This window comes from Fundulus heteroclitus, chromosome 16 (genome assembly GCF_011125445.2).
Source record: "Fundulus heteroclitus isolate FHET01 chromosome 16, MU-UCD_Fhet_4.1, whole genome shotgun sequence".
NCBI lineage: Eukaryota > Metazoa > Chordata > Actinopteri > Cyprinodontiformes > Fundulidae > Fundulus > Fundulus heteroclitus.
This window is the reverse complement of record NC_046376.1, coordinates 37,514,885-37,539,823: the sequence shown is the minus strand read 5'-3', so window position 1 is coordinate 37,539,823 and position 24,939 is coordinate 37,514,885. Positions and strand designations below refer to the sequence as shown.

General features: G+C 40.1%; 2 protein-coding genes across 18 annotated transcripts in view; both read left to right on the top strand.

The window, feature by feature from the left end:
* hoxb3a (homeobox B3a) overlaps window positions 1-18,649 on the top strand; it is a 67,460-nt gene extending 48,811 nt beyond the window's left edge. For 13 of the 16 annotated variants that reach the window (XM_021312218.2, XM_036148627.1, XM_021312216.2 and 10 more), the window contains 2 exons: window positions 10,702-11,402; window positions 15,307-18,649. In XM_021312218.2, coding sequence (XP_021167893.2) covers window positions 10,823-11,402; window positions 15,307-16,163 — 1,437 coding nt within the window. In that variant the 5' untranslated portion in view covers window positions 10,702-10,822 and the 3' untranslated portion in view covers window positions 16,164-18,649. The other 3 variants (XM_021312223.2, XM_021312222.2, XM_012855403.3) reach the window with 3 other exon arrangements.
* Window positions 18,650-20,121: 1,472 nt separating this feature from the next.
* hoxb2a (homeobox B2a) lies at window positions 20,122-24,726 on the top strand. 2 transcript variants are annotated; one of them, XM_012855399.3, is made up of 2 exons: window positions 20,122-22,284; window positions 23,202-24,726. In XM_012855399.3, exons 1-2 carry the CDS (start codon window positions 21,807-21,809, stop codon window positions 24,011-24,013), a joined length of 1,290 nt encoding a protein of 429 aa, XP_012710853.1. In that variant the 5' UTR covers window positions 20,122-21,806; the 3' UTR covers window positions 24,014-24,726. The 2 variants fall into 2 exon arrangements, with proteins under 2 accessions (XP_012710853.1, XP_012710854.1); XM_012855400.3 differs by having other exon boundaries at window positions 20,124-22,284; window positions 23,205-24,726.
* Window positions 24,727-24,939: the final 213 nt, after the last annotated feature.

Sequence of the window (24,939 nt, the reverse complement as noted above, 5' to 3'; positions counted from 1 at the left end):
GACAAAACACAATCAGAGTAAAATAGAGACATGGACGCCTTATGCTGCTGTGCTGTGTGGTAGCTGACAGGTCTGGCTGAGATCCACAAGCTACTCTCTTTTGCTGTAACATACTGAACAGTGGACCGGTTTGATTCCGGGCCAAGTGCCCTGATTATGTTACAGCTGTCTCATAAGAGGAGCACGTTGTTAGGAATCTGATATAGTCCAGGTGGTTTGACACAGCATTGTGAGGTTTCCACTCACTACAATAACAAGCCAACAAAATCCAGGTTTAGAACACTTAGCTCTGTTCTGCAATTGAAAGGGCGCACCAAAGCAAGACATTATCTCCTCAAACCAGTGGACCCATGTTTCTAAAAAGCTACATGTCCAAAAACAATGATATAGTACATGAATAAATAAATATAACATGGGCAAACAAGAGATTTATGTCCTATAACTACTATGCTTGAAAGAAATCAAAACTTGAAAGACTTGGCATGTATTCATACCAAAGAGACTCTTCAAATCAAATGTAGGAATATATTTATAAGTTCTGATTAGGATCTGAAACTGAATCTTTCACAGCAACACACCATCTGTCAGATGGGTGTTAGATTATTTAACTGGATGACCAAAGTTGGCAAAATCTCTATATTTGAAAGATCTTGCAGGACGTCCATTTTTTGCCTTAAAAAAGTGGAAACACATAACTCCTCATGACCCCCCCCCCCCCCCCCCCACACACACACACACACACACACAGGCAGTCACATTTATTTCTGTCGATCCAGTGCTTAACAGACTTGGTTGGCTTGGCATTTTTTTGCCCAGGAGCGAAAAGGGCAATTTGACCCCTGCATCAATGCCTCCTCCCCCTCTGATGATGTCCGGCTTCCTTTGAGTTTGTGGTTAAAGATTAGCATCTCTGATAAAGATTAACTCTCTGTCAAGCGAAGGAGCTGATGGGATGAGTTTCTGGCTCAGGACTGTTTTTACCTAAGGGCAAGCTGTCAGTGAACAGAGGAAACTCTGGATGGAGGAACGCAGAAGGGTTCCACATGGGCGGACATTCAGAAATAAGACGGAAGATAACAAAACAAAATGGTCTCGGCAACATATATATTATAGGTGAACAACTTGCTTCAGAATATGGCTATAAGTAGTGAAGTTGTTGTAAATTCTCAGCAAACAGAAAATTAAGTTTTTTCAGATTAAGTATTAAGAAATATAAAAAAGGGTCATAAACATACTTTATCCTAGAAATTGTGTTTTTTGCTGTTATGTATTTATTCTGATACAAATAAGCTAAATTTTGCATGTTTATCAAAGCTATTCAAATATATGTTTATTCACAAACTTTTCAAAAGTTTAAGTGTATTAAAAAACAACAAAAAATTATACCCTTAAATTCTACATAATACATTTTACCATCAACAAAAGTAATCCTGGGACAGCTGGTGACCATCAGAGGGTGATTTGGTAGAATGTTTTAGTATGCTTTGTGTCCGGTAAAATATTGAACTAATAATTTAAAAGACATGTTGGACAGGGACACAGTGCCTCTAATAAAAGTACTTTTGTTCCTTCCACCAACCTTCCTTAAAAAATAACAGCATCGATACATAAACAAGTTCCTAGTCTTTTATCCAAATCAGTCTTCTTCGTTTATCTGCTTATCACACTCTATATTTGACTGATACAAAATGTACCAGTTGGAGGATAAAATGTTGATTTGAAATTGGCTACCAAACTCAGGACTAATTCTTGTTCGGCTAGGTCTTAAACAGTCTTAAAAGCAACGTGTCACAGAGGTTGAGTGGAGTAAATGCAGATGAATGTGAATAGTGCCTCTTTTTAGGGCGCATCTGGCCACTGAAAAGTGGTGCTGAAATGTTGAAATGTCATCCACCTCAAGGTTGTTGGGAGGAACAAAACGTGTTGGCATGTCAAAACTTGCCCATGTAGTGTGGCTATGTCTGTGGTGTTGATGATGATGAGGCACTACGTAACTGATAGACCTCATTACGCTTCAAAACACACAAAAACTATTTGAAAAGGCATTTTGTAGAATAGTGCAGGAATGTTAGTAAGTCCCAGGATGGAAGTGTGGGATGGGTAATACTGTTGGCCTTAAAGGTCTCAATGATCAGGTCCACCTTCATTAAACTGTTTTAAAATCAGATTATCAAAATCAGTAAAATATGTAGCAACAGCTAACCCAGCTAAATCTAAAGTCTAATTAATGATAAAGTTGTTTCCTGTCTTGCGGCATCACTCTTGATTTGTTAATATGTTGTCAGTATAGGAGAAAAGTCAATAGAACATATTTTCCTTTCTATTGCTCAATAACCAACAACAACAAAAACCCAGAACTTACAATTAATGTTTTTCTGTGTACATTTTTTTTCTGGAAATAGTTTTAATGATTTGACTGACTCATATTGATGCAATTTCATTAAATAAAAATAGATCTGAATTAAAATTCAGTTCAATGAATCCAGTTTTAATACAAACTGGGTGAGTCAGTCGACAATCTTCAGTTAAAAATGTTTTCTGGTTCTTGTTTGAAGTAGAAAAAGTTTTCAAATCAGCAATAGACTTTAAAATAAGGCAACAACTATTTTTGCTATTTTTATGGAAACATTGTTGCAAGCTGAGCTTTTGATGTGTTTGTTTTGACAGGATGGTTGACACTACCATCAGTTGAGGAAAAGGATTAACAAAAGTTTAATCAGGTCTTGACATTTTGCCAGTAATACATGTCTGTACAGCTCTCTGAAGAAATTTACATAAAACAGCAGTTTAAATGACATCATGCAATACAAGAAAGAATTATTGAAAGATGTTTTTCTGATGCCATCATAATGCATAAAAATGCATGACTGGTTTAGTTTTATCCTGTCACGGCATTATTTCCAGTAAAACCGGAAGTTAAAGATACATTTTTAATAGTTTAACAAGCTCAGATTAAAATTTAGAATATATATATTCTAAATTATATATATAATATTTTTGGGGATTGTGTCAAAAGATAAATCACACAGTTGATACAGAAAGTTAATGCACTTGTTGTTTGAGTTTATCCATACATCTCACCAGAGCCCAATCCTGCTGTTTGCTTCTTTAAGCAACAAACCTTGATGTTGTCCTGCACCTGCAAAATGATCCTGTTAAACTTTTGGTGTATTTGACCTGGGAATCACACATTGCTTGTAGTCTATCTGAAAAACTCATCCTCTCTCCCCCACAGCTTCTTCTGGAGCTCAGATTTTGACTCATCAGCAGTTCTGGGGGGCCCTGGAGGAGTTCTCATCTCTTTGTCTCAGCCTGCAAGCTAGCTGGCTAAGCTTGTCAGTCCCTGCATCAGTTTCTGGGCAACTTAAGACTAGTTCACTCTTGCTTGGTAGTTCCAGAGAGGCTGAGAGGAGGGGGTAACACCAACTGCTGGTGCTGTGATGGGGACGGACCGCAGCCAGAGCTGTGTGTGAGTACCTGTATGGGAACAATTTAAATGCAGCGGAAGTGCTGCTTTCAAATAGCTGGTAGTGCTGCTGGAGTAGCCTGGTACAGAGGCTGCGGGATCTTTTGATTTTGATTGATGTGTTTGGTAAAAGTTGGCGGGACCTGAAACAGGCAGTGTGGAAGAAAAAAAATTAATAAAAACTACTGGTAACAGTAGCAGGAAAAGACTTTTTCATGGGATTATAGATCTTTTTATTTGTGTGATTTTGCAATTATGTTTTTAATTTTGAAATGTACAGTATTTATCTGCAACAACTAATACATCATGGAAAGTTGTCCTCGTCTCTGACTAATGCTGTAGTTATGTGCGAGCTGCAGGGAGGAAAGGACTGCTCCTTCAGGTGCTTAATGGTTGTGTTGGTTTTTAGGGATGTTTTCCTTTGAGTAGAAAAAAAGAATGCTTTTGTGCCACTAATCTTAAATCTTACACGGCATGTTTTAAGTGCAGCCTGCCTTAAATTCAATGTAACATTGTGTAGATCTGATTCATTTGTGTGTATGTGGACGGTGTGTGCACTGTTTGGAGTAACGGTAACAGCAGCGATCATATTTCATTTGGTGCTGAGAAGCATAACGATGCTTTCTTTCTTTCTTTCTTTCTTTCTTTCTTTCTTTCTTTCTTTCTTTCTTTCTTTCTTTCTTTCTTTCTTTCTTTCTTTCTTTCTTTCTTTCTTTCTTTCTCTTTCTTTTAGTTCCTTTACTTCTTGCAATTGTGAACAATGTGTCTGTATTTTCACTTCATTCCTGGTCTCTGTATTTGGGATTTAAAATTCGGCTGGAATATTCTATTAGGCCAGTTTAAAATGAGAGGGAAGAGTCTTGGATATAATGGTGTAAAATGATTACCAGGATCAATAGCAGCTCATATAACTCCCAGGCAAGTTTCATCCTTCCCTCTGCCGCTCTTTGCTTTTATTCCGGGAGTAATTTCAGGTTCAGTAGCCTCCCTGTCTGCACCGTTTCTATCCCAAACATCCGATCGACTACATGAGGTAAGGCTCCCGATCGGATCTTACAGACTTTTCAACTGCACATAACCTCCTGTTTTTTATTTTCTTCAACGTTTCAATTTATTTTTCTCCTCCGTCTCCTTGCTTTTCTCCACGTTTTACCTCTTGTTTCCCTGAAGCTTTTTGGAAGAGGCTTTTCTCAAAAACAATATCAAAATAAAGGAATCGTCTGGTGAGTGCAGATGTTTAAAATAATTTATCTGGAGGAAAGGAGACCTCAATTCCCTTCTTCCACAGAGTGACCCTGATAAATAGCTACTTTCCTTTAGCATACATTTAATTAGTTATTTCGAAAATAAACATTAAATAATAATAATAATAATGATAATAATATTAATAACAATAATAATAATATTAATAATATTTTGTATTATTATAATAATAATTATTATCATTATTATTATTAGTAGTATATGTAGTAGTAGTTGTAGTAGTAGTAGTAGTAGTAGTAGTTGTAGTAGTAATTAGTAGTAGTAGAAGTAAAACCGGGGAAGTTTGGAGTCAATATGTGAAAACATGATCCAGCTGTGGCGATAACCGCGGGTATACAGCCAGCAGGAAACAGTCTGTTCATCGTGTGATGGACGCGTAGGCTGTTAGAGATCATAACTGCTGAAATAGTAACATAGAGCGCTGTTCGTTCTTTTATTTTGTTTCCAAAAATAAGTACAAATAAAACAAGAGAAGAAAAAAAAAGATTTTTATAAAGTTCTGCGGAGGGTTGCACAAAAGCAGACTGAGCGTCACAAGAAAAGTATGCGCGATCATTTCCAGAAGCGGGATGCTGAGTGAATTCCTTTGTGTCATTCCCTGCTATCCACATGTCTGGAATCCCCGGCGGATGAAAAATGTGGATTTCCACAAGGCACTGGCTGGCTTGTAGTTGAGGAAGCCAAGATCCAAGACTCAGTCCCAAACACACCGTTGACATGAGCGTACCATCGAGGAAAAAAAAAAAAACACGGCCATCCTTTGCAAATACTGAGGGATTTTACTAGTCAATGCAAAACCTATGTAATCCGAGGCGTTTATTTCTCCATATGTCGCAGTCTTCCCACACCACTCAGACACTGAGCAAAAAGAAAAGCTGATGAAGGACTTGGTAAATGAGTAATCGGTTTTGTTTTCTCACTAGAGAGCAGGTCCTTCAATCCGTGCAAAAGCTGCTTTAGAAGAAAATTTGCAGACGGACACATTCTAAGCTCCCACCTTCTACCCACACCAAGCTCATCCTCTCATTTCAGCGGTCCGCAGCCGCTGCTATCTGTTTTAAAGTTGGGCCGTTTACACACAAGCAAACACGCACACACGCTGCTGGGTGCGAGGCAACTCATAAATCTTCCGTACCCATAAACGACAGCGGTGGCGTCCTGAATAATAAAAATAGAGAGGGGGCTGAGGGAGAGAGTTGGGACTGGGAAAAGATCGCAGGACAGTTTTCTTTTTGTTTTGGTTTTAGGAATTCACCTCTCTACAGACGAGTAACATTTTCAATCCAAAAAAAACACATATCATTTTAGTGTTTCTAAAACGCCTTTCGCAACTGCTTAGAACTAAGAATTTCCTGTTTGGTTGCTATACTAGAACTTGATTGAATTTCAAGAATTTGATGTGATCATATATTTCTGGATCTAAATTGGATCACTCTGTCAATCAGTGGTATATACATAAATTTAATTACATTTTTCAATTAGCACTTTTAACATTCCAACAACGATAGATGTTCTTTGCCATAATCATTGCTTCAATTTTATACTCGTACATAGGATAGCAATGGTTTTTATTTTGCTGTGTGACGTTATCATTTTAACACTACAAAGTTACAAATGAGGCTATGATTTGTCAAACATTTCCAGGTCACCTAAATGCTCGCTGAAACTCGCCTCACCAAATTGTCTAACATATTTTAGGGAAGGGCCAGCTACCGTGATGAAAATGGCTTAAATACTAATATTATTATGATGTTATTGTTATCGGCCCATCCAAGGTGCTGACCCACATGATCACGGCGGCTGTGAACGTTCCTGCTGTAACACGTGTAAACCGTGAGACGTCATCAGAAGTTATGGTGACACCCGAAAAGTAACCCGAGCAGGAAAGTGATGTGGAGCCAGCTGCTAACTGTGTGTTTTACTTCAGTGCTGCTCCATTAGCATAATTTGTCAATGACGTTTGACGAGGGAGTCACTGCGTCCTCTGGTTAAGAAAGCCCCCTTATTGTTATTTAGTTACTATCGCGTGGATGTTGTTGATACCTATTTGTGCGTGTTGCCACTACAGCTAAAAAAAGAAACAGCCACGATGCATGATGGACCTGGAGCTCCAGCTCTACTTGGAGGCTGTTTACTCATGCTCTTAGCCGCGTGAAGCAGACTTTCCTGCAACAGCATACCAGAGACCGAAGCCCAGAAAGGGACACTGGAGGTGGAGAGCAGAGACAAACGTGTGGAGCAAAATATCAAGAAAGAGGATAAACACCTAAAATGCTATGGGGTAGCTATCTGTTTCTCGGAGATAGTCTTGCTGACTGATACAATGACTGACTGTCTGGCTGGCTGGCTGGCTGCATGTCTGAGCGACAGAGGCTAAGAGGAGAGAATTTTGAGGCCATTGTTATCAGCTCGAAGCGGTGGAGGCAGCGCTGGTGCCGGGGCGGAGGGTGGCGGTGCAGGGGGGCGGGGGGCGCGAGCAGGCAGCAGCAGGCTCCCGGTAAGCTCGGTCAGGTCGTGGGCTTGCTAGCCCCAACATAGCCTGTACGTGCAGCCCGTTTTACCAAGCCTCCTCTCCCCCTGCTGACGCCTCGAAATCCGTTGGCGCTCCCACCTGCCAGCCGCTCAGGGTGTCCGGGCCGCTCAGCGCGTTGTGCCGCCGCCGCCGCCGCCGCCGCAGCCGCCGCCGCTGCTGCTCCAGGAGGTGTTGTTGTGGTGAGAAGCTGCGCTAGTTGGCAGCCTGCACCGGAGGAGCCGCGGCTTGCGGAGAGGAGACGGGCATGAGGGTAGCAGAGCTAACGGAGATATAGTTCATTAGATTCATTGTTATCAATTCTGATCAAATGGTGAGCCTTTGTGCGGACGCATGATGCGGCGTTGCTGGGTCCGTTCCGGACTGGACCGGGACTGCCGGTACTAAGGAAGGTAAGAGAAACCTCTGGCAGTCCGTCATACATAAAGTGAGCCCAAACTGAAAAAAAAAAAAAAAAAATCTTGCTGTGATTCCTGGCTGTTGGCTTTGTGAGCGGCGGGTGGCTGGTTCAGTGATTTATGGGCCGTATGACTTGAATCCCGGTTCAAGAAGAGTTCACAATGCTTTTAGCTGCTGGACCTACCAGCAGTCCCCCTTTTCTCTCGGTCGTCCATCTCTGTCCTCGTCTCTTCTGCCTTTCCCGGCTCCTGCTTCTCTTGCAGCTAACCCATTTATTTATGCAAAGCACCGCCGACCATTTTTTTGTTATCCCCTTATGCTCTGTCCGTTATTATTATTATTATTATTATTATTATTATTATTATTATTATTATTATTATTATTATTATTATTATTATTATTATTATTATTATTATTATTATTATTATTATTATTATTATGCAAACAGGCCTGTGTTGTTTATTTGTGTTTTGTAACGTCTATTTAAACATTTCTAAATGTTTTGTTGAGATTTGAACTTTAATTCCGAAATTAATGACTGTTATGAGGCCAGTTGGTTTGTGTTTCTGCTTCTCTTTCTTCCTGCTGTGTTTCTGTTAATGGAGTAAAGAAAAAGCTTTGTGGACTGGAAGTTAATAGATTCTCTTTCTGTCTCCCACCCTGCATGGCTCTTCGTGGCAGGCGCCATTTGTAATTTTATATCCCGGGATAAAACACAGACACTGAACTCCAAGGCCGACTACCACCTCTCCCTGCCTCCCTTGCTTTCTGCTGTTGTTCTTTGGGAGGCTGTGTCAGGAGCCTGTAGGTCGATTATTCAGGAAGACGTCTGCTAAAGTTAGTGATTGTATTAAGCTGTGGTCCTACATGCCAAGGGCAGAGGCATTACGTGTCGCGTTTAATGGCGAAACAGCCTTATGATTTAATAACATATTCCTCCCACACCGTTTGCCACGGCCTTTCTTCCCCGCTCTCTCTCTCCTAGGGACTATTCCTCAGAGTAAATAATTAGGATTCCAGCTTGTCTGTTTGAAAGATAAATGGCTGACATAGTGTGACGTACTGAAAGCTGGAGCACTGCTGGAAAAGAAAAAACAACGATAGACCTAATATGAAGAAAAGATTCAAACGTGAAATATAGTAGTTATTTTAGGCACAACCGCCGATTGGTTTGCTAAAGTGCTCTAGAGATAGATTCCCCAATGTGGGAATTTTTTAGACATTTCATTGATTTGACAAGGAGGTATGAGGTGTCATTTTAGTTTTTCATATTGGCTATAATTTTCAAGCTTTTAATATAGGCTTATCTTTATTCAGACTTAACAACTGTGGGCCAAAACTAGCAGAAACATTTGTAGCTCGATTGGATCATACTCTCTTCACGCGAGTTTTAGCTATATATATATATATATATATATATATATATATATATATATATATATATATATATATATATATATATATATATATATATATATATGTGTGTGTGTGTGTGTGTGTGTGGGGGGGGGATTTTTTTTGCAGTTTTTAAGTATTACTATGGTTATTATTTTCGATAATAATACTACTAATAGATACCACACACATACGCGCGTGCGCGCGCGCGTGTGTGTGCATGCGTGCGTGTGTGTGTGTGTGTGAAAAATACAACATTAAATCCTAGTAAAAATATTAGTACAGAAGTACCCTGACTAAGATGGTGTGGCTATGCTTTAACGTCTCCCTTGAGGACGTTTCATCTCGGGGGAAGTAATGAATATCAGGTGCTCTGTCGCCTGACGAGCACCTTTTTGACGTTGCGGCCTTTCCAGCAATGAGCATATAAGGCTCATCCTTTTATTATTTCACCTCAGTCTTTACTTGATAGGTCAACAACGCTGTATTTCTCTGAGATTTTTATCTATCTATCTAGTGAATTTCTCCAATGTGAGATCAATAAAGCCTATCTTATCTATCTATCTATCTATCTATCTATCTATCTATCTATCTATCTATCTATCTATCTATCTATCTATCTATCTATCTATCTATCTATCTATCTATCTATCTATCTATCTATCTATCTATCTATCTATCTATCTATCTATCTAAATAAATAAAATAAAATAAAATTATGAATATAATATTATATAACGTATCTGTACAATAATGAAGGTTCTGTTCATTCTAGATTTCTGGCAAAAAAAATCAAATTTTTATGTTTGTGTGTAGTGGTGTGTGTATGTCTGGGAAGGGGCGGGTGTTGAGGGGGGGGGGTCTGGGTTGTTATTGAGCAGCAATAATCGCTCGTGTAGATAGGAACCCCACAAGTGACTATGAGTAGGGTCAGAGTCGCGCAGGCAGAATACGGTAAATCACACATGGAAGGCCAATGCAGACTGGCCTGTGCTGTGCAGGCAGGCATTGACAAAAGTAGGCTGCCTTCATCTGTCACAAAACATAATGTATATACAGGCTGCACTTACACTACATTCAATAAGGATATGTCTCGGCTCACATGAATCAATGTGCTGATTTATCCCAACAATTAATGTAGTGACTTTGAGACTTTTCCACTGCAGATTTGGATTAGATTTTTAAATCTGGATGCATCTCCATAGTTAGATTTTTAGATAACACGATTAAATGATCAAACAAAAATGCATGACATTTTTTTACATAAAATGTAAAAATAAAAACACATCTGTTTTGTACATACAATAGAAAGCCAGAATACAATTTGTTAAGAACAAGTTTAATCAGTGAGAAAAATTTCTGTTCAAATTTAACAACTCTCTCTCTCTCTCTCTCTCTCTCTCTCTCTCTCTCTCTCTCTCTCTCTCTGTATGTGTGTATACAGAGAACATGTACACACAGTTTGCCCTCCTTTTGCCCCCTCCTCTAGAGCATCTGCTGGCTGTGAATTGGGCTCAGAAAGGGTGGGGGAGGGTCAGGTGATGAGAAGAGAAAAGCAGTGGTTTCTATTCATGTCATGGTGCCTTTCACTGGAGGAAGATGGATTTAACTCTGTCATTTCTTTATTCTGTCTTTGCTAACCTTTCAGGTCAGGTTGCAGGGGACCGTTGGAGAGACACTGTCACGTGACCACTGGTACCAAATGGTCTTCCGGCAGTGGTTTTCAGTAAGGACCGGAGCAAAAGAAGACGCTGCCATCTCGCTCAGAAATGCAGAAGACAACATACTACGACAACTCCTCAACGCTTTTTGGTGGCTACTCGACCTACCAGGTGCAAGGAGCAGCAGCAGCTGCCAATGGCTTTGGGGGCTACGATGCCCCGGTCCCAGTGTCCCACCATCAACCCCCCTTCCAGTCGCCAGCCCATCTGGATGTGGATTCATACCAACGCTCTGCCTGCTCTTTACAGTCACTTGGCAATAATAGTGGCCACCAGCAGCAGCAGCAGCTAGCCAAGACCAAGGAGCTGAATGGCAGCTGCCTGCGGCCCAGTCTGCCGCCTGAGCCCCACCCTGCCTCCCAGGTGTCCCCGCCACTGCCCCCCAAATCCAGCAATGGCAATGCCGCCACTCAGCAGCCGGGGGGCAGTGCTGGGTCTTCTACAGTCTCTAAATCAGGCCCCAATAAGTCATCAAATTCTTCCTCCTCCACATCTTCTTCCACATCATCCAGCTCCTCTTCACTGCCACCCAACCCAACACTGGCCAAGCAGATCTTTCCCTGGATGAAAGAGTGTCGGCAAACAACCAAGCAGAAAAACTGTTCACCCAGCAACAACTCCGGCAATGGTGTGTTATATTACACTCTTCGCTGTCTTTATCTTTCTTAGCCTTGGCTGATCCAACAAAAGTAATTAAAACAGTAACAACACAATCTCCCTCATTTCTGCTATATATCACCACTTCCCTCATATCCGTTACTCATCTGATCATTTGTGATCCTACTTTCCACACTCATTAGAATCTTTCTTGCTTCTATCCTGTCCTTATCTTTTGTCTCACCACTTCACTCTTTCAACACCTTGCTTATCAACATTTTTTTCCCTGTGCTGGACCTCTAGAGAATTAAGAAGATTTCCAAAGCTAGATGGGGTTTCTTCAGGACGGGGTTTCTTCCATAGAAATCTATTTCAGACAGATAAATGACCACATGAAACTAGTCCTACAGGATTTTATCTGCATGCTGTGTGTTATCTGTCAAATTGCTGAAGTAAAAGCTATGTATACCGATATAAAGTAGCAAATAGCGTTTTTTTTAGCTAATTTGTCAAAGCATGTTGTTAATGCTAAAAAGGAGTTAAAGCAACGTTATCTAGGGTTATCTGATTTTGTTCCTTTAGCCAAAATACATCAGTACAGACACAGATGCCTTTAAAGATGACTGAAATAGTTTATTCGTCAAACACAGAGCCATCCGAAATAATAAATATTATTAAATCTTAAAGCTAGTTTAAGTAATTACAGCAGAAGTTGTTTGTGTTGGTTATGGCAGAAATAATTTTTTCAAATAATTGTTTATTTTTTTTGTTTTAATATAAATAACAGAGAGTTGATCATCGGTTGATCAGATCTTCCGGTTTAGTTTTTAGTCTCTATTAAGAGAGTTTTAAGGTTTACTGACTTCTATATTACAGGGAAAGTTAAGTATCACTCAATATCCCTACCCTTATAATATGAAGGTTACCTTATTTGACCAACACAAACATGTGAATGAGATGAATAGATTTGTTCCCATGATCATTACAAAAATGAAATAGTTTTTGTCTCCATTCTTGGAGCAGTTATGCACAGTTCAGTAGGACCCATGTGTTTTACATGGATCAAGGAGATACACAGTTCTGTGTGTTCTGTGTTCTGTTGGGTCTTCAGTTAGAGGCTTCTCCAGATCTGCTGTAAGACAGACCAGTACAGAAGATCCTTCCTGCCTGCAGCCATCTGCATCTACAGCAACTCGTTGAAGAAACCCCCATGAGTTACACCAGCATATAATTTCCCTTTTCGATTAATAAAGTATTTTTGATTGAATTGAAAATATAAGTACACCTAAAGTAAATGTGGTCATTCTTTGTTAACTGAGAAAAAATATGCTGAAGAAGAGTTTATATTTTCTGACATTGGATGGAACATTACAGTCTAGGTCCGCAGCAGAAAGATTATACAAAAAAAGACAATAGTTTGGTGATATTTTTGCAAATAACTCTCAGAAGGAAAAGAGTTTGTTCTTGTTTTCTCATTTACCATTTTCCTCTGCCAACAAAAGCTTCAGAAAAAGAAAGATATTAGTGAGGGCAGTGTGAGACACATTTTTCAGCTTATAGAAAAATAATATGTCAGAAAACATTTGAATTGGAAGATCTTATCAAAATAGGAACAATATAAAGTGACTAATGCAAACGTAGAATGTGTCTGATACCAGCTAAAGAACATGGTGAATGAGCCAAACCTCTAAGACTTAAGTTAACAATGATCAACGAGAAAAGCAGATTCAAGCCATTTTCAATTACAGAAAACTGAATGCCATTTTGAAAATGCTGTAATTCTACTTGAAAATTAAATATATTTAATTCCAACTGAAGAACAGGTTAAATCATCATTGTTGATAGGCAGTCTTTTCTGTCTGTGTTGGTGTCAATAAACACGACAGTCAACTTAGAGTCGACAAAGCCAGGATACAGACTTACAGTGAGTGAAGATCCAACAATTTTCATAGCATGAACTAAGATCCTAGTGAATTAATATGCATTGGTCATTTTTAAAAGATGCTGTTGGTGATTCAGTTCATTAACATGTATACATATCTTAACACAACAGATGTGTCTGATACATGTGTGTTTACCTATCTTTGTGTTTAACTTTCATTATCTGTTGCTGTTTAATTGATATAGTAGAAATATTATTAATAAACTAACTAATGGGTTTGGAAAAGTAGTCAAACACTGAAATAATCCTAATCTTGTTTTCTCTTTGATAAATCCATTGATTCATAACAGTGAAATAGACTTATTTCTGCTTGAATAACTAGATCATTGTTGTTTGACTGCTTAGCAATGTTTCATTCCAAGTCATTGTCATCTTCTAGGAAGAGGGTGTAATAAATTAAACTAATAACAATAAAGGACAAGCCCAGGTTAAAATGTCTTATAATTTTAAATACCACATTGTTTTTTTTTCACACTCATCCAAGCTTGATTGTGGAATTGAATTAAATTTATTTTGTAATATGTTTGCATTTAGATAGCAAAATACACATATGAAAAGATTCTTAATGAATAAATTTCCTTGAGGCCTGAAGTTAGTTGATGTTATTTTTAGGCAAAACCCTGTTTGCATGACTAGTGAAGATGAAAGTATCAGACACATGCTAGCTAAATCTCACCAGTGTATGATTTAAACTGCCATGCCAAACAGATAGCCACTGGACTTCAGGGTGATAGACCATTAAATCCAAACAGTTATTTTCCATTTCAGAATCAGAATTTGGTTTATTGATCAAGGATTTTTACATGCAAAGTAGTTGATGTGGTGATGAGGTGCAGAACATGCAACATATGCAGAGAACCAAAAAATATGAAGTGTTAAAATGGGGGACGTTGAGAGGGACTAAACACAAACCAGCAGAGAGTGTTATTTACACGAGTTAGCTGAAATAGTTGGATTTTGTTTTTTGGTGAGTCCACTTAAAGGGGCCTAGTTGCATACTATGACCTTAAAAAGAAAACACGAAAAACAATGAATTAATCTTCAATTAGAACAAAATACATGTCAAGCGTTCATTTTCATAGTGTTTACTAGTTTGGATCCGGCACGATCATCATACATAAACATTGCGGTGCCATCTGCCGGCAATACCACAGAGCTATCAGAAACCAAGATGGTGGAAATTAACACAGTTACTGTAAGATCCAGTAGACCATCCTGCAATGCCTCACAGTAAAATGGCAGCTTGGCACGGTCAAAGACCAACCCAATCTACAGGGTTAGGGTTACTTAACCTCTTTCTTTTCGCACCCCCGCTGGGTGTTGCTGACTCCCTTAACTCCTTTGCTTCTCCGCGTTTACTCATTTGGCGCAAGGCAATATCATACTTCCACTCACGTGGTCTTCTCATGTTAAATATACACAAAATTTCAAAACACAGAAATAAAATACAATAAGCCAACGGGGCACGATAATTTAATCAGGAAACCTTTGTATGCAACCAGAGTGTAGAAATTTGTAAAGTCGTAGAACATGACTAGGCCCCTTTAAGGGAAACAGCTTCTTGTGCTGCTGTTGCTGAGGGGGTTTGTCTCTCTTGCCAAGATGCAATTTAAGTGTTCTCGGTCAGCACCGGGGCCTTCATCTTTTAATAACTGCCACTGTTATGAAGTGTTGACAACTAATACCAAGGGATAATTCCAGCCGCCTGCCCAGACCCCCCTCTGATTTATTAAGACTCTGAATGCTTCCAATTTCCTCTGGCATGCAGCCTAGATTTATTCTATTATCTTTACATTTACCACTCAAAACTTTTCTTTGATTGTAAATTTTTTGTAATACATAGAACTGCTTCCTTGTTTTGTTTCCCCTAATGAACTACATAGATGTTTTATTTCCAAAATATTAATGAACTATATTAATTAACTATTTTAATGTGGTTCTTGTTGCTTCTCAGACCTGCTAGTTGAGGTTAATGTATGTTTTCTCTTTACAGTATCAGGGGGTGCAGAGAGTGGCAGCAGTGGTGAGAAGAGTCCTACTGGAGGCTCAACAGCATCATCCAAGCGAGCTCGTACAGCATACACAAGTGCTCAGCTGGTTGAGCTGGAGAAGGAGTTCCACTTCAACAGGTACTTGTGCCGACCACGGCGTGTGGAAATGGCCAACCTTCTCAACTTGTCCGAACGGCAGATTAAGATCTGGTTCCAGAACCGACGCATGAAGTACAAGAAAGACCAGAAGTCGAAGGGCTTGAGCTCCAGCTCAGGAGGACCGTCTCCGACAGGTTCCCCTCCTCTGACCATGCAGTCCTCTGCCAGCTTCCTGAACTCAATGCACCCAATGGGTGGGGGAGGTGGGGCACCTACCTATGAGACCCCCTCTCCACCATCCTTTGGAAAGCTCCACCAGGGAGTGTCTTATTCTATGTCCACTGCCTATTCCAATGTTCCTATGAAGGGCTGCCCTCCTCAGAAATATGGTGCCCCCGATCCAGACTATGGTGATCCACACCACAGCCTAGTGCAGGCCAACAATGCTGGCTATGGGACACCAACTAACATGCAGGCCAGTCCAGTCTACGTTGGGGGTGGCAGCTATGTGGAGCCCCTGGCTGGCTCCGGGCCCTCCATTTATGGCCTAAACCACCTTGGCCCTACGCCACCCCACCACCAAACCATAGACTACAATGGCGCAGGGCCCATGTCAACAACCAACCAGCACCATGTGGGTGGAGGGGGGCCCCAGGGTCCCTGTGACCCACCCACACACCCAACGTACACCGAGCTGTCAGCACACCACACCTCGACTCAGGGCAGAATCCAAGAAGCACCCAAGCTCACCCACCTGTAGCAGGTTTGGAACAAAATGACAATGTAGAAATTCGAAAAGTTAACACCGAAAATTAAACATTACATGACTCACTAAGAGACAAACCAAAATGCGGGGACTATACCTCTGCAATGGGACAGCAAGAGGGGCAAAGCAGGACAGAAAGGAGCCATCCAGTGGTTTATGAAATGCCCTGTGCCACGTTATGCAACAATAAGTGTAAAACGTCACTGCCATCATTAGAGCAGCATCAAATCATCTATCTTATAGAGAACACATTTATTATTTTAAAAAGATTTTTTTATTTTGTTTTAGAAACAGAGTACTGAAAATTATAGCACTCCAAAAATCAGTAGATTCCATAAGCTTTGGCTGAACTTCACTGTGCCAGTTGAAACCTCAGTTTACTGCAGTAAATTAAGAAAGAAAACCTTTAATATGTTCACTATTTCATATTTCACTACGAAGTTTGGCTTCATGTTCAGTATTGCTTCATTTTTGTAATGTATTTTCCAACATTTCTCTTCATTTAGAGCTCCTATGACAATTTAGGAATAAGCCCAATTAATGAACATTTTACATAACAAGAGATCTATAACAGCAAACAAAATGTTGCAATATTTAAGTTGAATATTTTGAGTATGTACATAAATAGCCATGCCTATGAATTTATAATAAGCGCATTAATAGATCTTTGTAGGTGTGAAACAAATTTCAACAATAGTAGACCAAGCATGGAGTAAAAAAGAAAAGCCTATAACAACCCTTTAAGACATACCATATGGTTTCAAATTGTCCTTTGACTTCAAAATCACCCCTAAGACACATATATACATACAGCTCTCTTGCCTGGTAGATGAAATTGTTGAGATTTTAATGGGCTATTAATGAGGTGGTTAGATTTATTATGCTGACTTCTCTCCCCTGCAGGCAACACATGTTGTTGTCAACAGAGCTGAACTATGTGGAGGGCTCTGTCTCTCCATCAGCTGGAACACAAGGGAGAAAAGAAATGTATGACTCAAACTGGCAGTGCGGATCTTCCTCAGAGCCTCATGTTTTATGAAGCACATCAAAACCACTGGACGGCTTTCCACTCACTGTCTTTTTTCTCCCTGCAGTACCCATCTCTATCTGTCTAGACCCAATCATTGCTAACCCAATCTCGCCTGCCCCCCCCCCTCCTTTCCATCACACACAACCAAATACGCACACATACATATTCATCCGTCCCATCACTGTAACAGGGTTGAAGATGAGGGCTTAAAGGCTGAACTAGCTCGAACAGGCACACACTTGTTCTAAACTACCTAATGACAAAGTCATGTCTTCATACAGCAACACTAAGCTAACTTCCTCTCACAGACTTATGTCTACAAACAGCTTTCCAGCTGCTGACATATTTAGACAAACACAAGAGGGCACAGGATCCACAATATTAGGGTCCTTGTTTTAGCACATCATTGACACAGGGTAAATAATAAGAGTGGAGGCGACTATTTATGTTTGAATAAGTCACTGACATTACCCACCTTGCCCACAAACTCCCATCCCATTACACACGTCGGTGGATGCCAGTGTGTGAAAGATCCCATTTTTTGTTGTTTTGTTTCCTTCCCACATGTCTTGACTTTTAACGTGGAAACAGGGTATATATTTGAACAAAAAATGCATGTCCCAGATTTTGAGCATATGTGTGAAAATAATTTTTAAAACAACAGGGTTTATTTGTTCATCTGTCGGTGAGGACATTCTGAAAAATACGTGTCAAACACTACCGGTGGTTTAACTCAGTATCCACAGGGATTGGACATTGTGGAGAAGTTGAGCCTTCCAAACTCACTGATAATCAGGAAGTAAACCCTTCAAGTTGTTTTTAAAAGTTCAAATTTTACACAAATGTTGTTTTACAGCTGGGCATCATTGTTGCACTTAGAGTTTACATTTTGATGGTTAATGGTTAAAATATAATAATAAAATCTTATTTTGAAGACGGAAGGCCGTCCAATCAATACGTCTTTCGCTAATGTGTGTTCAAGTGAACATTCACATATAAATATTTATTTGTTATAGCCAGTTTAAAAAGAGTTTCTGTTTTGTATTAATATTATTTATCCTTTGTGTATTTATATTGAGGGGAAAAATCCAGTACTTTTTTAGTATTTACCTGTAATAAAAACATAATTGTGTTTCCTCTTGTCCATTGTACTGAAGTTACATTTTTAGTTCTTGTACTTTAGAAGAAAATAGGTATTTTTTTTCTTTTATTATGAACCTTTTTATGTTATGATCCTTGTACATAAATGTCTTGGCTTTTACAGGGAAAAGGCAAGGGTTGGGTTTGGATATCCACCCATAGTATGAAAATAGAAACAAACTATTAGCACGAGAGACAAAAAGTCCTTTTGGAGGAATCATTTTTCTGTCCTTTGTAGTTCCATTTTTCTTCCGCTGTTGATAAAGTTGTCTGTCAAACAATTCTTTAATAAAATTTTATGTTACTCAGAGCTGTCATTATTCTTTTTAAGATAGTTAAAAAGGGAATATATATATATATATATATATATATATATATATATATATATATATATATATATATATATATATGCTACTTAAAATGACCTGATACAGTACACCGAACATGTTCAAACAGGAGTTGCGTTTATAAGAACCTGCCAACCCCCAAATGTAGAGGCAAGACACAAACACTTTTTATTGGGTGGCAAATGTAGCATCATTACAGAGGATCTCCTAACTTGGCAAAGGCAATAAGAACTTGGATGCAAGCTAATTCAACATAAAGAACATAACATGCCTCACAATGAGGTCAACCTTACCCAATATATACATTTTATTTAAACAATGCAGTGTGTGAAAGGAAAGTTCAGATGTAATTCTTTGTGGTGTTAGAACAGAGTAAACCTTGATAGAGTTTTGGCAAGCTCAGCACATATTACTGTAAAATGACTACAGCAGTTTGGTGGAGCTTCTGACATTGGTGTGTTATCTGTGATAGACTGACGGCCATCCAGGGTTTGGTGTCGACACCCTCTTGTGTTACAAAAAATGTGTTTTTTGGTCATGCAGGCCAACTCAGACCAGCATCCTGTAGCTGATATTGGGCCATGTGAGATGGTCACAGCTCCCCTCTTCTTTCTCTCTCGCCCATCAAAGAAAGCCTCGAAGCCAGCGCCTTGTTCAGTCCACGTGATCTCTCACTCCTCTTTGGCCCATATTTTTTTTCCTTGTCACGTGCCCAGAAGCCGTAGAGCGGCATAAAAACTTAGGACATAAATTAGGATCGCATAAATAATGGCTATACTTCCCTTTACATCTCCTCTGGACCAACAGACAATAAAAACACCAATAAGAAGAGATTGGCTCTAATTTATGACCTCATAAAACCAGACGGAGAGCCAAGTCTCTCCTCGGCATGCACACACTGCTGGGAACACTGGAGCTGGAGCCGGGAGACGCTTTAAGCGGCATGCAAGGAGCCGGGCTGCTGCTCACACGTTGAAAATGTCCTTTTCTAAACCCAGCTGTACGTACGATCAACTGGGAAATTTGTCAAAACTCAAAAGTTAAAGAGTGATCACCGTTTTTTTTTTATTAATCCCGTAATTGAAAAAAAAACTGTCTGCAAACTTTCTGTCACAGAATTATTCGTTTTTGTTTTCAATTTAGTCTATAGCTCGGTACACATTTGATTTTAACACCCATAGAAAAAAGCAGCTTCTTGATCATTATTATTATTATTATTATTATTATTATTATTATTATTATTATTATTATTATTATTATTAATAATAATAATAATAATAATAATAATAATAATAATAATAATAATAATAATAATAATAATAATAATAATATAAATAGACGTGGATCTAATAATAAAAGTAGGATTTCAAAATTAATATTTAAATGTTATTGACGAAAATATGTTCGTAATAATCCCAATAAGAATCGGTCTTTCAAAATAAATAGATGAATAAATTAACAAACGTAAAAGGTACAAGTTGCCTTTCCTTAGTAGTCTCCTGCCCTCTCTCCATGTCTGGTAAAAGGGAAAACATCCTCTCTGCTCAGTTAACCAGCTCCTCTAGAAATCCCACACAAATCCTAAGTAGTGAACCTCAAGACATTTTTAGCGTTTAGCTGTGATGCTGCAGCTCAGCCAGAGTCCTGAGTGAGTCAGCTTCTGCTCGCTATGCGTCCCTGCAGCCCGCCTATTTTGCCCACTCACTTTCTCTCCTTTCTGTTCCACTCAAAGCTTCTCACTCCCACACATATTGCTACTTCTTCGGCCGAAATGGGGGCGAAGGAAAGCCACGACAAGCAGAAAGGAAAGTGGACGGACGAAATAGCAACTTATCAGGACGGTATATGCGCCGTTTTACGAATGGGTCGCCGCTTAAATAATAATAGTGACAATAAATACATTAAAGCCGATCAAGTTGTGGTCCTGAAGCACAGGGGCAAAATGGCTGGACATTTTCTCCTCATTTAGGAAGAGAGGGACTGCTGTCAGCTTCTTTCAAGGAGAGAAAGATTGATCACCGCTTTTTTTCTCCACTTTTTTCTCCTCTGACCCTCCCCAAAATGTTCTCTGCTCTGCTCAGCTCTGCCCTTAATCTTTATAAATATCTATATATGTGCCTTTATGTCAAGCAACTCGGCACGATCTTACTTACAGTTAACATTGTCTTGTTGATGGCCTCTTATGTTTTATAACAGGGGAGGAACAGGGGCCCACTCCTTATTTTTTTTTGCTACTGCAGTGCAACCCCACTCTGAACCTACACATTTTAACAGACCCACATATACACGAGGGTGAGAGAGGAACCAGGGGCCGCTGTGTGAACCCGTGAAAATATGGCCTTTTAATAATCTTTCACATTCTCTCCTCCTGAGCTGTTGCACCAGCCAAAATCCTCTCCATATTTCTACTGCCTAAATTGTCAATTTTCAGCCATTGTCATTCTTCCTAAGATTAATGAGCACAGTTTTTTTCACTTTTTTCAGGGAGAAAACATAAACGTTACCGACTACCTCCGTTGACCTGCTGTGAACAGCCATTACATCACCAAGAAGCCTGTGCACAGCTCTATTGTTAGAGGGATCCACCGGTCAGGATGTGCTGAGCTGCCGCCCACGCTGCACACATGGCAACCGGCCCTGTCGCTTTTTTTCTAATTCACCCTGGTAGGACAGAACAATGGCAGATAGGCTCTCTCTGCCTCAGCTTTTGGAGAAAATAATAATAATGCTTCACACAGACATCACAGCCGTTGGGCCCGGCCCATCGATTGGCTGTTTTGCGCCACGTGACCAGGAATTGGCTGCAATTTCGTCCCATAGTTGTTCAGTTTAGCCTACCCAGGTCCCCATACGCTTCTATTATAACCAATATACACAATTATGATATAGCCACCGCATTTACACCACTGCGGTCAGAAGCCTAAATGCTGCTGCGTTTTTATTTTAATTTTTATCACGCATCGTTTATTTTCTTAATCAGTCATGTTTTGTGGTGTGCGCGTGCACGCGTGCGCTGTAGGCCTATGAGGGTTTTATTGTTATTATTATTTTTATTTTATTTCGGGAAGGGGATTATTCTGGGCTCTCGTCGTTTAGGGAGGGCACTCGCCTGAGGAAGCTATGAATTTTGAATTTGAGAGGGAGATCGGGTTTATAAACAGCCAGCCGTCCCTTGCAGAGTGCTTGACGTCCTTCCCCGCCGTCCTGGAGTCATTTCAAACTTCATCAATCAAGGAGTCGACAGTAATTCCGCCTCCCTTCGAGAACACCATCCCCAGCTTGAGCCCTTGCACAGCCACCCAGCCGAAACCAGCGTCTGGGAGCCAGCAAAGCCGGAGAAGTTCTGCTAAAAATGACCACCAGACGCATAACCGCGCCGTCCAGCAGCAATGCCCGCCTGGCCAAGCCCCTGCACCGGCCACGCCGCCTGGTCCCCTGGCCCACGAGTTTCCCTGGATGAAAGAGAAGAAGTCATCCAAGAAATGCCCAAAGCCTGGATACAGCTCCAGCGGGGGAGGATCTATCATCACACCGGCATCATCCTACCCTTCGCCAAACGCCTCTGGGTACGCTTCCGCGGGCGTCGAGTCACCCACAGGTCGGTATGCCGGAGCGCATGGATCAGTGGTGCAAAGCTATGTATCATGTGCAGAGATTTTCTGTTTGCATGCACTCACATTCATTTCCGAATATCACTCACCAATTTTTAATCAGTGCATGGCTGGCATAGTCTTTTTTCCGCTATCAGTGCATGCGCATGTTAGTTCGCGTGCATAGGAGACGCAATACTATGAAGACGCATGAAAAAGGAAGTAATATTCAGACGACTGCTTTATACTGCAGTGCTTTGCATATTAAAACTTCTTCCACCCAATGTAAGTATTGCTTGTTCAGGGCTGCTCAAATTTCAAATGTGCATGGCAGCAGCAATGCTTCAAGCTGCTGCAGTTTGATGCTTTAAAGAGGAAAGATATGTTTCCCTCACATCGTGATAGTGCAAGCTGCTCAATTCATTTTTTTTACATGGATACTATTTCGGATGAGTGTAGTGTTATCCACAGCTACTATCGGCGCCATATTGGATGGATTTAGGAAACATAATAAGGAGAACGACAGGGTACGGTGGGGTGGGGGTTGGGGCCACTTTATGCTGCGGCCAGCAAGAAAACATTGGCAAACAATAATTTATATTTCTGCCATCACCCATAACAATTATTGCACATACCACATCTGGTCTTTGCGTTATCTGATCTCCTTAAAAAAGAACCACTTGTTTAGGCTTTGGAACAGTCACATTCACCTCTCATCTTCATGGCCGCATATACATGTGTAGCCTATATATATATATATATATATATATATATATATATATATATATATATATATTTGTGTGTGTGTGTGTGTGTGAGTGTGTGTGTGTGTGTGTGTGCAGAAGAATGAACTAAAACTGTGTGCGTGCGTCATATTATTATTATTGTTTTTCTGTTGTATGTTAATTTTCTCCTTTTTCCCCAACAGACTCAAGCCACGTTTGCCTGGATGTCGGAGGAGCCGGGTCCCGCCGGCTGCGCACCGCCTACACCAACACACAGCTTTTGGAGCTGGAAAAAGAGTTTCACTTCAATAAGTACTTATGTCGGCCGAGGAGAGTGGAGATCGCCGCTCTGTTAGATCTCACAGAGCGGCAGGTCAAAGTTTGGTTTCAGAATCGGAGGATGAAACATAAGCGACAGACCACGCACCACCGGGATGGCAGCGGAGGAAGTCCATGTTCCAGCGGATATGAGCCGCTCGAAGGTACCGATGCATCGTCTCCGTACTCCAGCCAGCCGCTGGAAGCATCTGTCACAGGGGAAAGAATAACAGAGGGCGAGCAGCGGACCGATTCTGCGCCATCGACCACTATTTCCAGCGCCTATAGAACCAATGACAACGGAGACAAAGCACAACCCACGCAGGAGGACGCAGACCCTGTTAATCTGCTGCAGTCCAGGACATCTGGCTCAACGGACTCTGCTGGAGCTCCGCACTCCCCGGCAAACGCAGCTGACATCACCGGACTGAGACACCGCAGCGGGGTTGGGAATGCACCGGGGCACGACCCGTCTTTTTTGGATCATCGGGATGCATCCATCCCTTCATCTGATTGCCACGCATCCTCTTCGTCATCGACCGCTCTATCCGACCTGACACTCTTCACCGAGGACACTTGCTTGTCTCCCAGCCTGCAAAGCTCCCTGGATAGCCCAGTGGATTTTTCCGAGGAGGACTTCGACTTGTTTACAAGCACACTGTGCACCATCGATTTACAACACCTTAACTTTTAAAGTTAGCAACGGTTTAGCAAGGGGGATATAATAGAAAGATAAAACAGACCAGGTAATGGAACAATCAGCAAAAAAACACTCGAAAGGACAGTTGTTAACAAAGCTTCTCGCCAGCAGTCCTGTAAGGTTGATGATTTTCGAAAAGTTGCTCTTTTTCATCCAAAATTCCTTTGCGCTTTTTGTTGTTATTTGGTTACGGCTGTAATTATAGATTAACAGACACTGGCTCAAATTATTATTATTATTATTATTATTATTATTATTATTATTATTATTATTATTATTATTATTATTATTATTATTATTATTATTATTGCTGTTGCTGCAAACATGGAAAGAACGTAGCGTGTTATTTTTGTTTTGGCCAAGTTATATTCTGCTCCCCTTAAGCAAAATCAGGTGCTATTTCACCTTGGATGTTTGCGATTGCTTTTTAATCTAAATTTAGATTTTTCTAATTGGTAAGATGATTAACTTATACTGGTCTGTTAGTCTGTTTTTTTTTTAACTCAGGAACTGGTCACAGCAGGACTGCTTTGGAAAATAAATCTAAACTGAGGAATAAAGAGTTTTCTCTGCTGCTGAAGAGTCGAGGCATTGACCTTAGTTTATTTATTAAGATTCTTTAATAGTGAAAATCCAAATAATTTATTGTACAAATATTTTCATAGTGGGATGATAATAATAAAGAATAAAAGTATAAACATTCAAAACGTGGTCCATGATTTTGTTTAAAAGCGGAGGTTTAGAAAGTGTGTTTGGCATTGACATTTAAATATATCTAGATTTACAGAAATTACATTTCTTTAACAGCATCAATGCGATTAACAATTAGATTTTAATATAATAACACTATTAGATTAATTTTAACTGTATGTGCTGAACATGTATTCTTTGTGTTCAAGCAGCAGATTGTTGAGGTTTAA

Coding starts and splice junctions, on each gene's coding strand:
- hoxb2a (XM_012855399.3), top strand. CDS start 21,807: ATGAATTTTGAATTTGAGAGGGAGATCGGGTTTATAAACAGCCAGCCG. Junction 22,285..23,201: donor GGGCGTCGAGTCACCCACAG/GTCGGTATGCCG, acceptor CTTTTTCCCCAA/CAGACTCAAGCCACGTTTGC.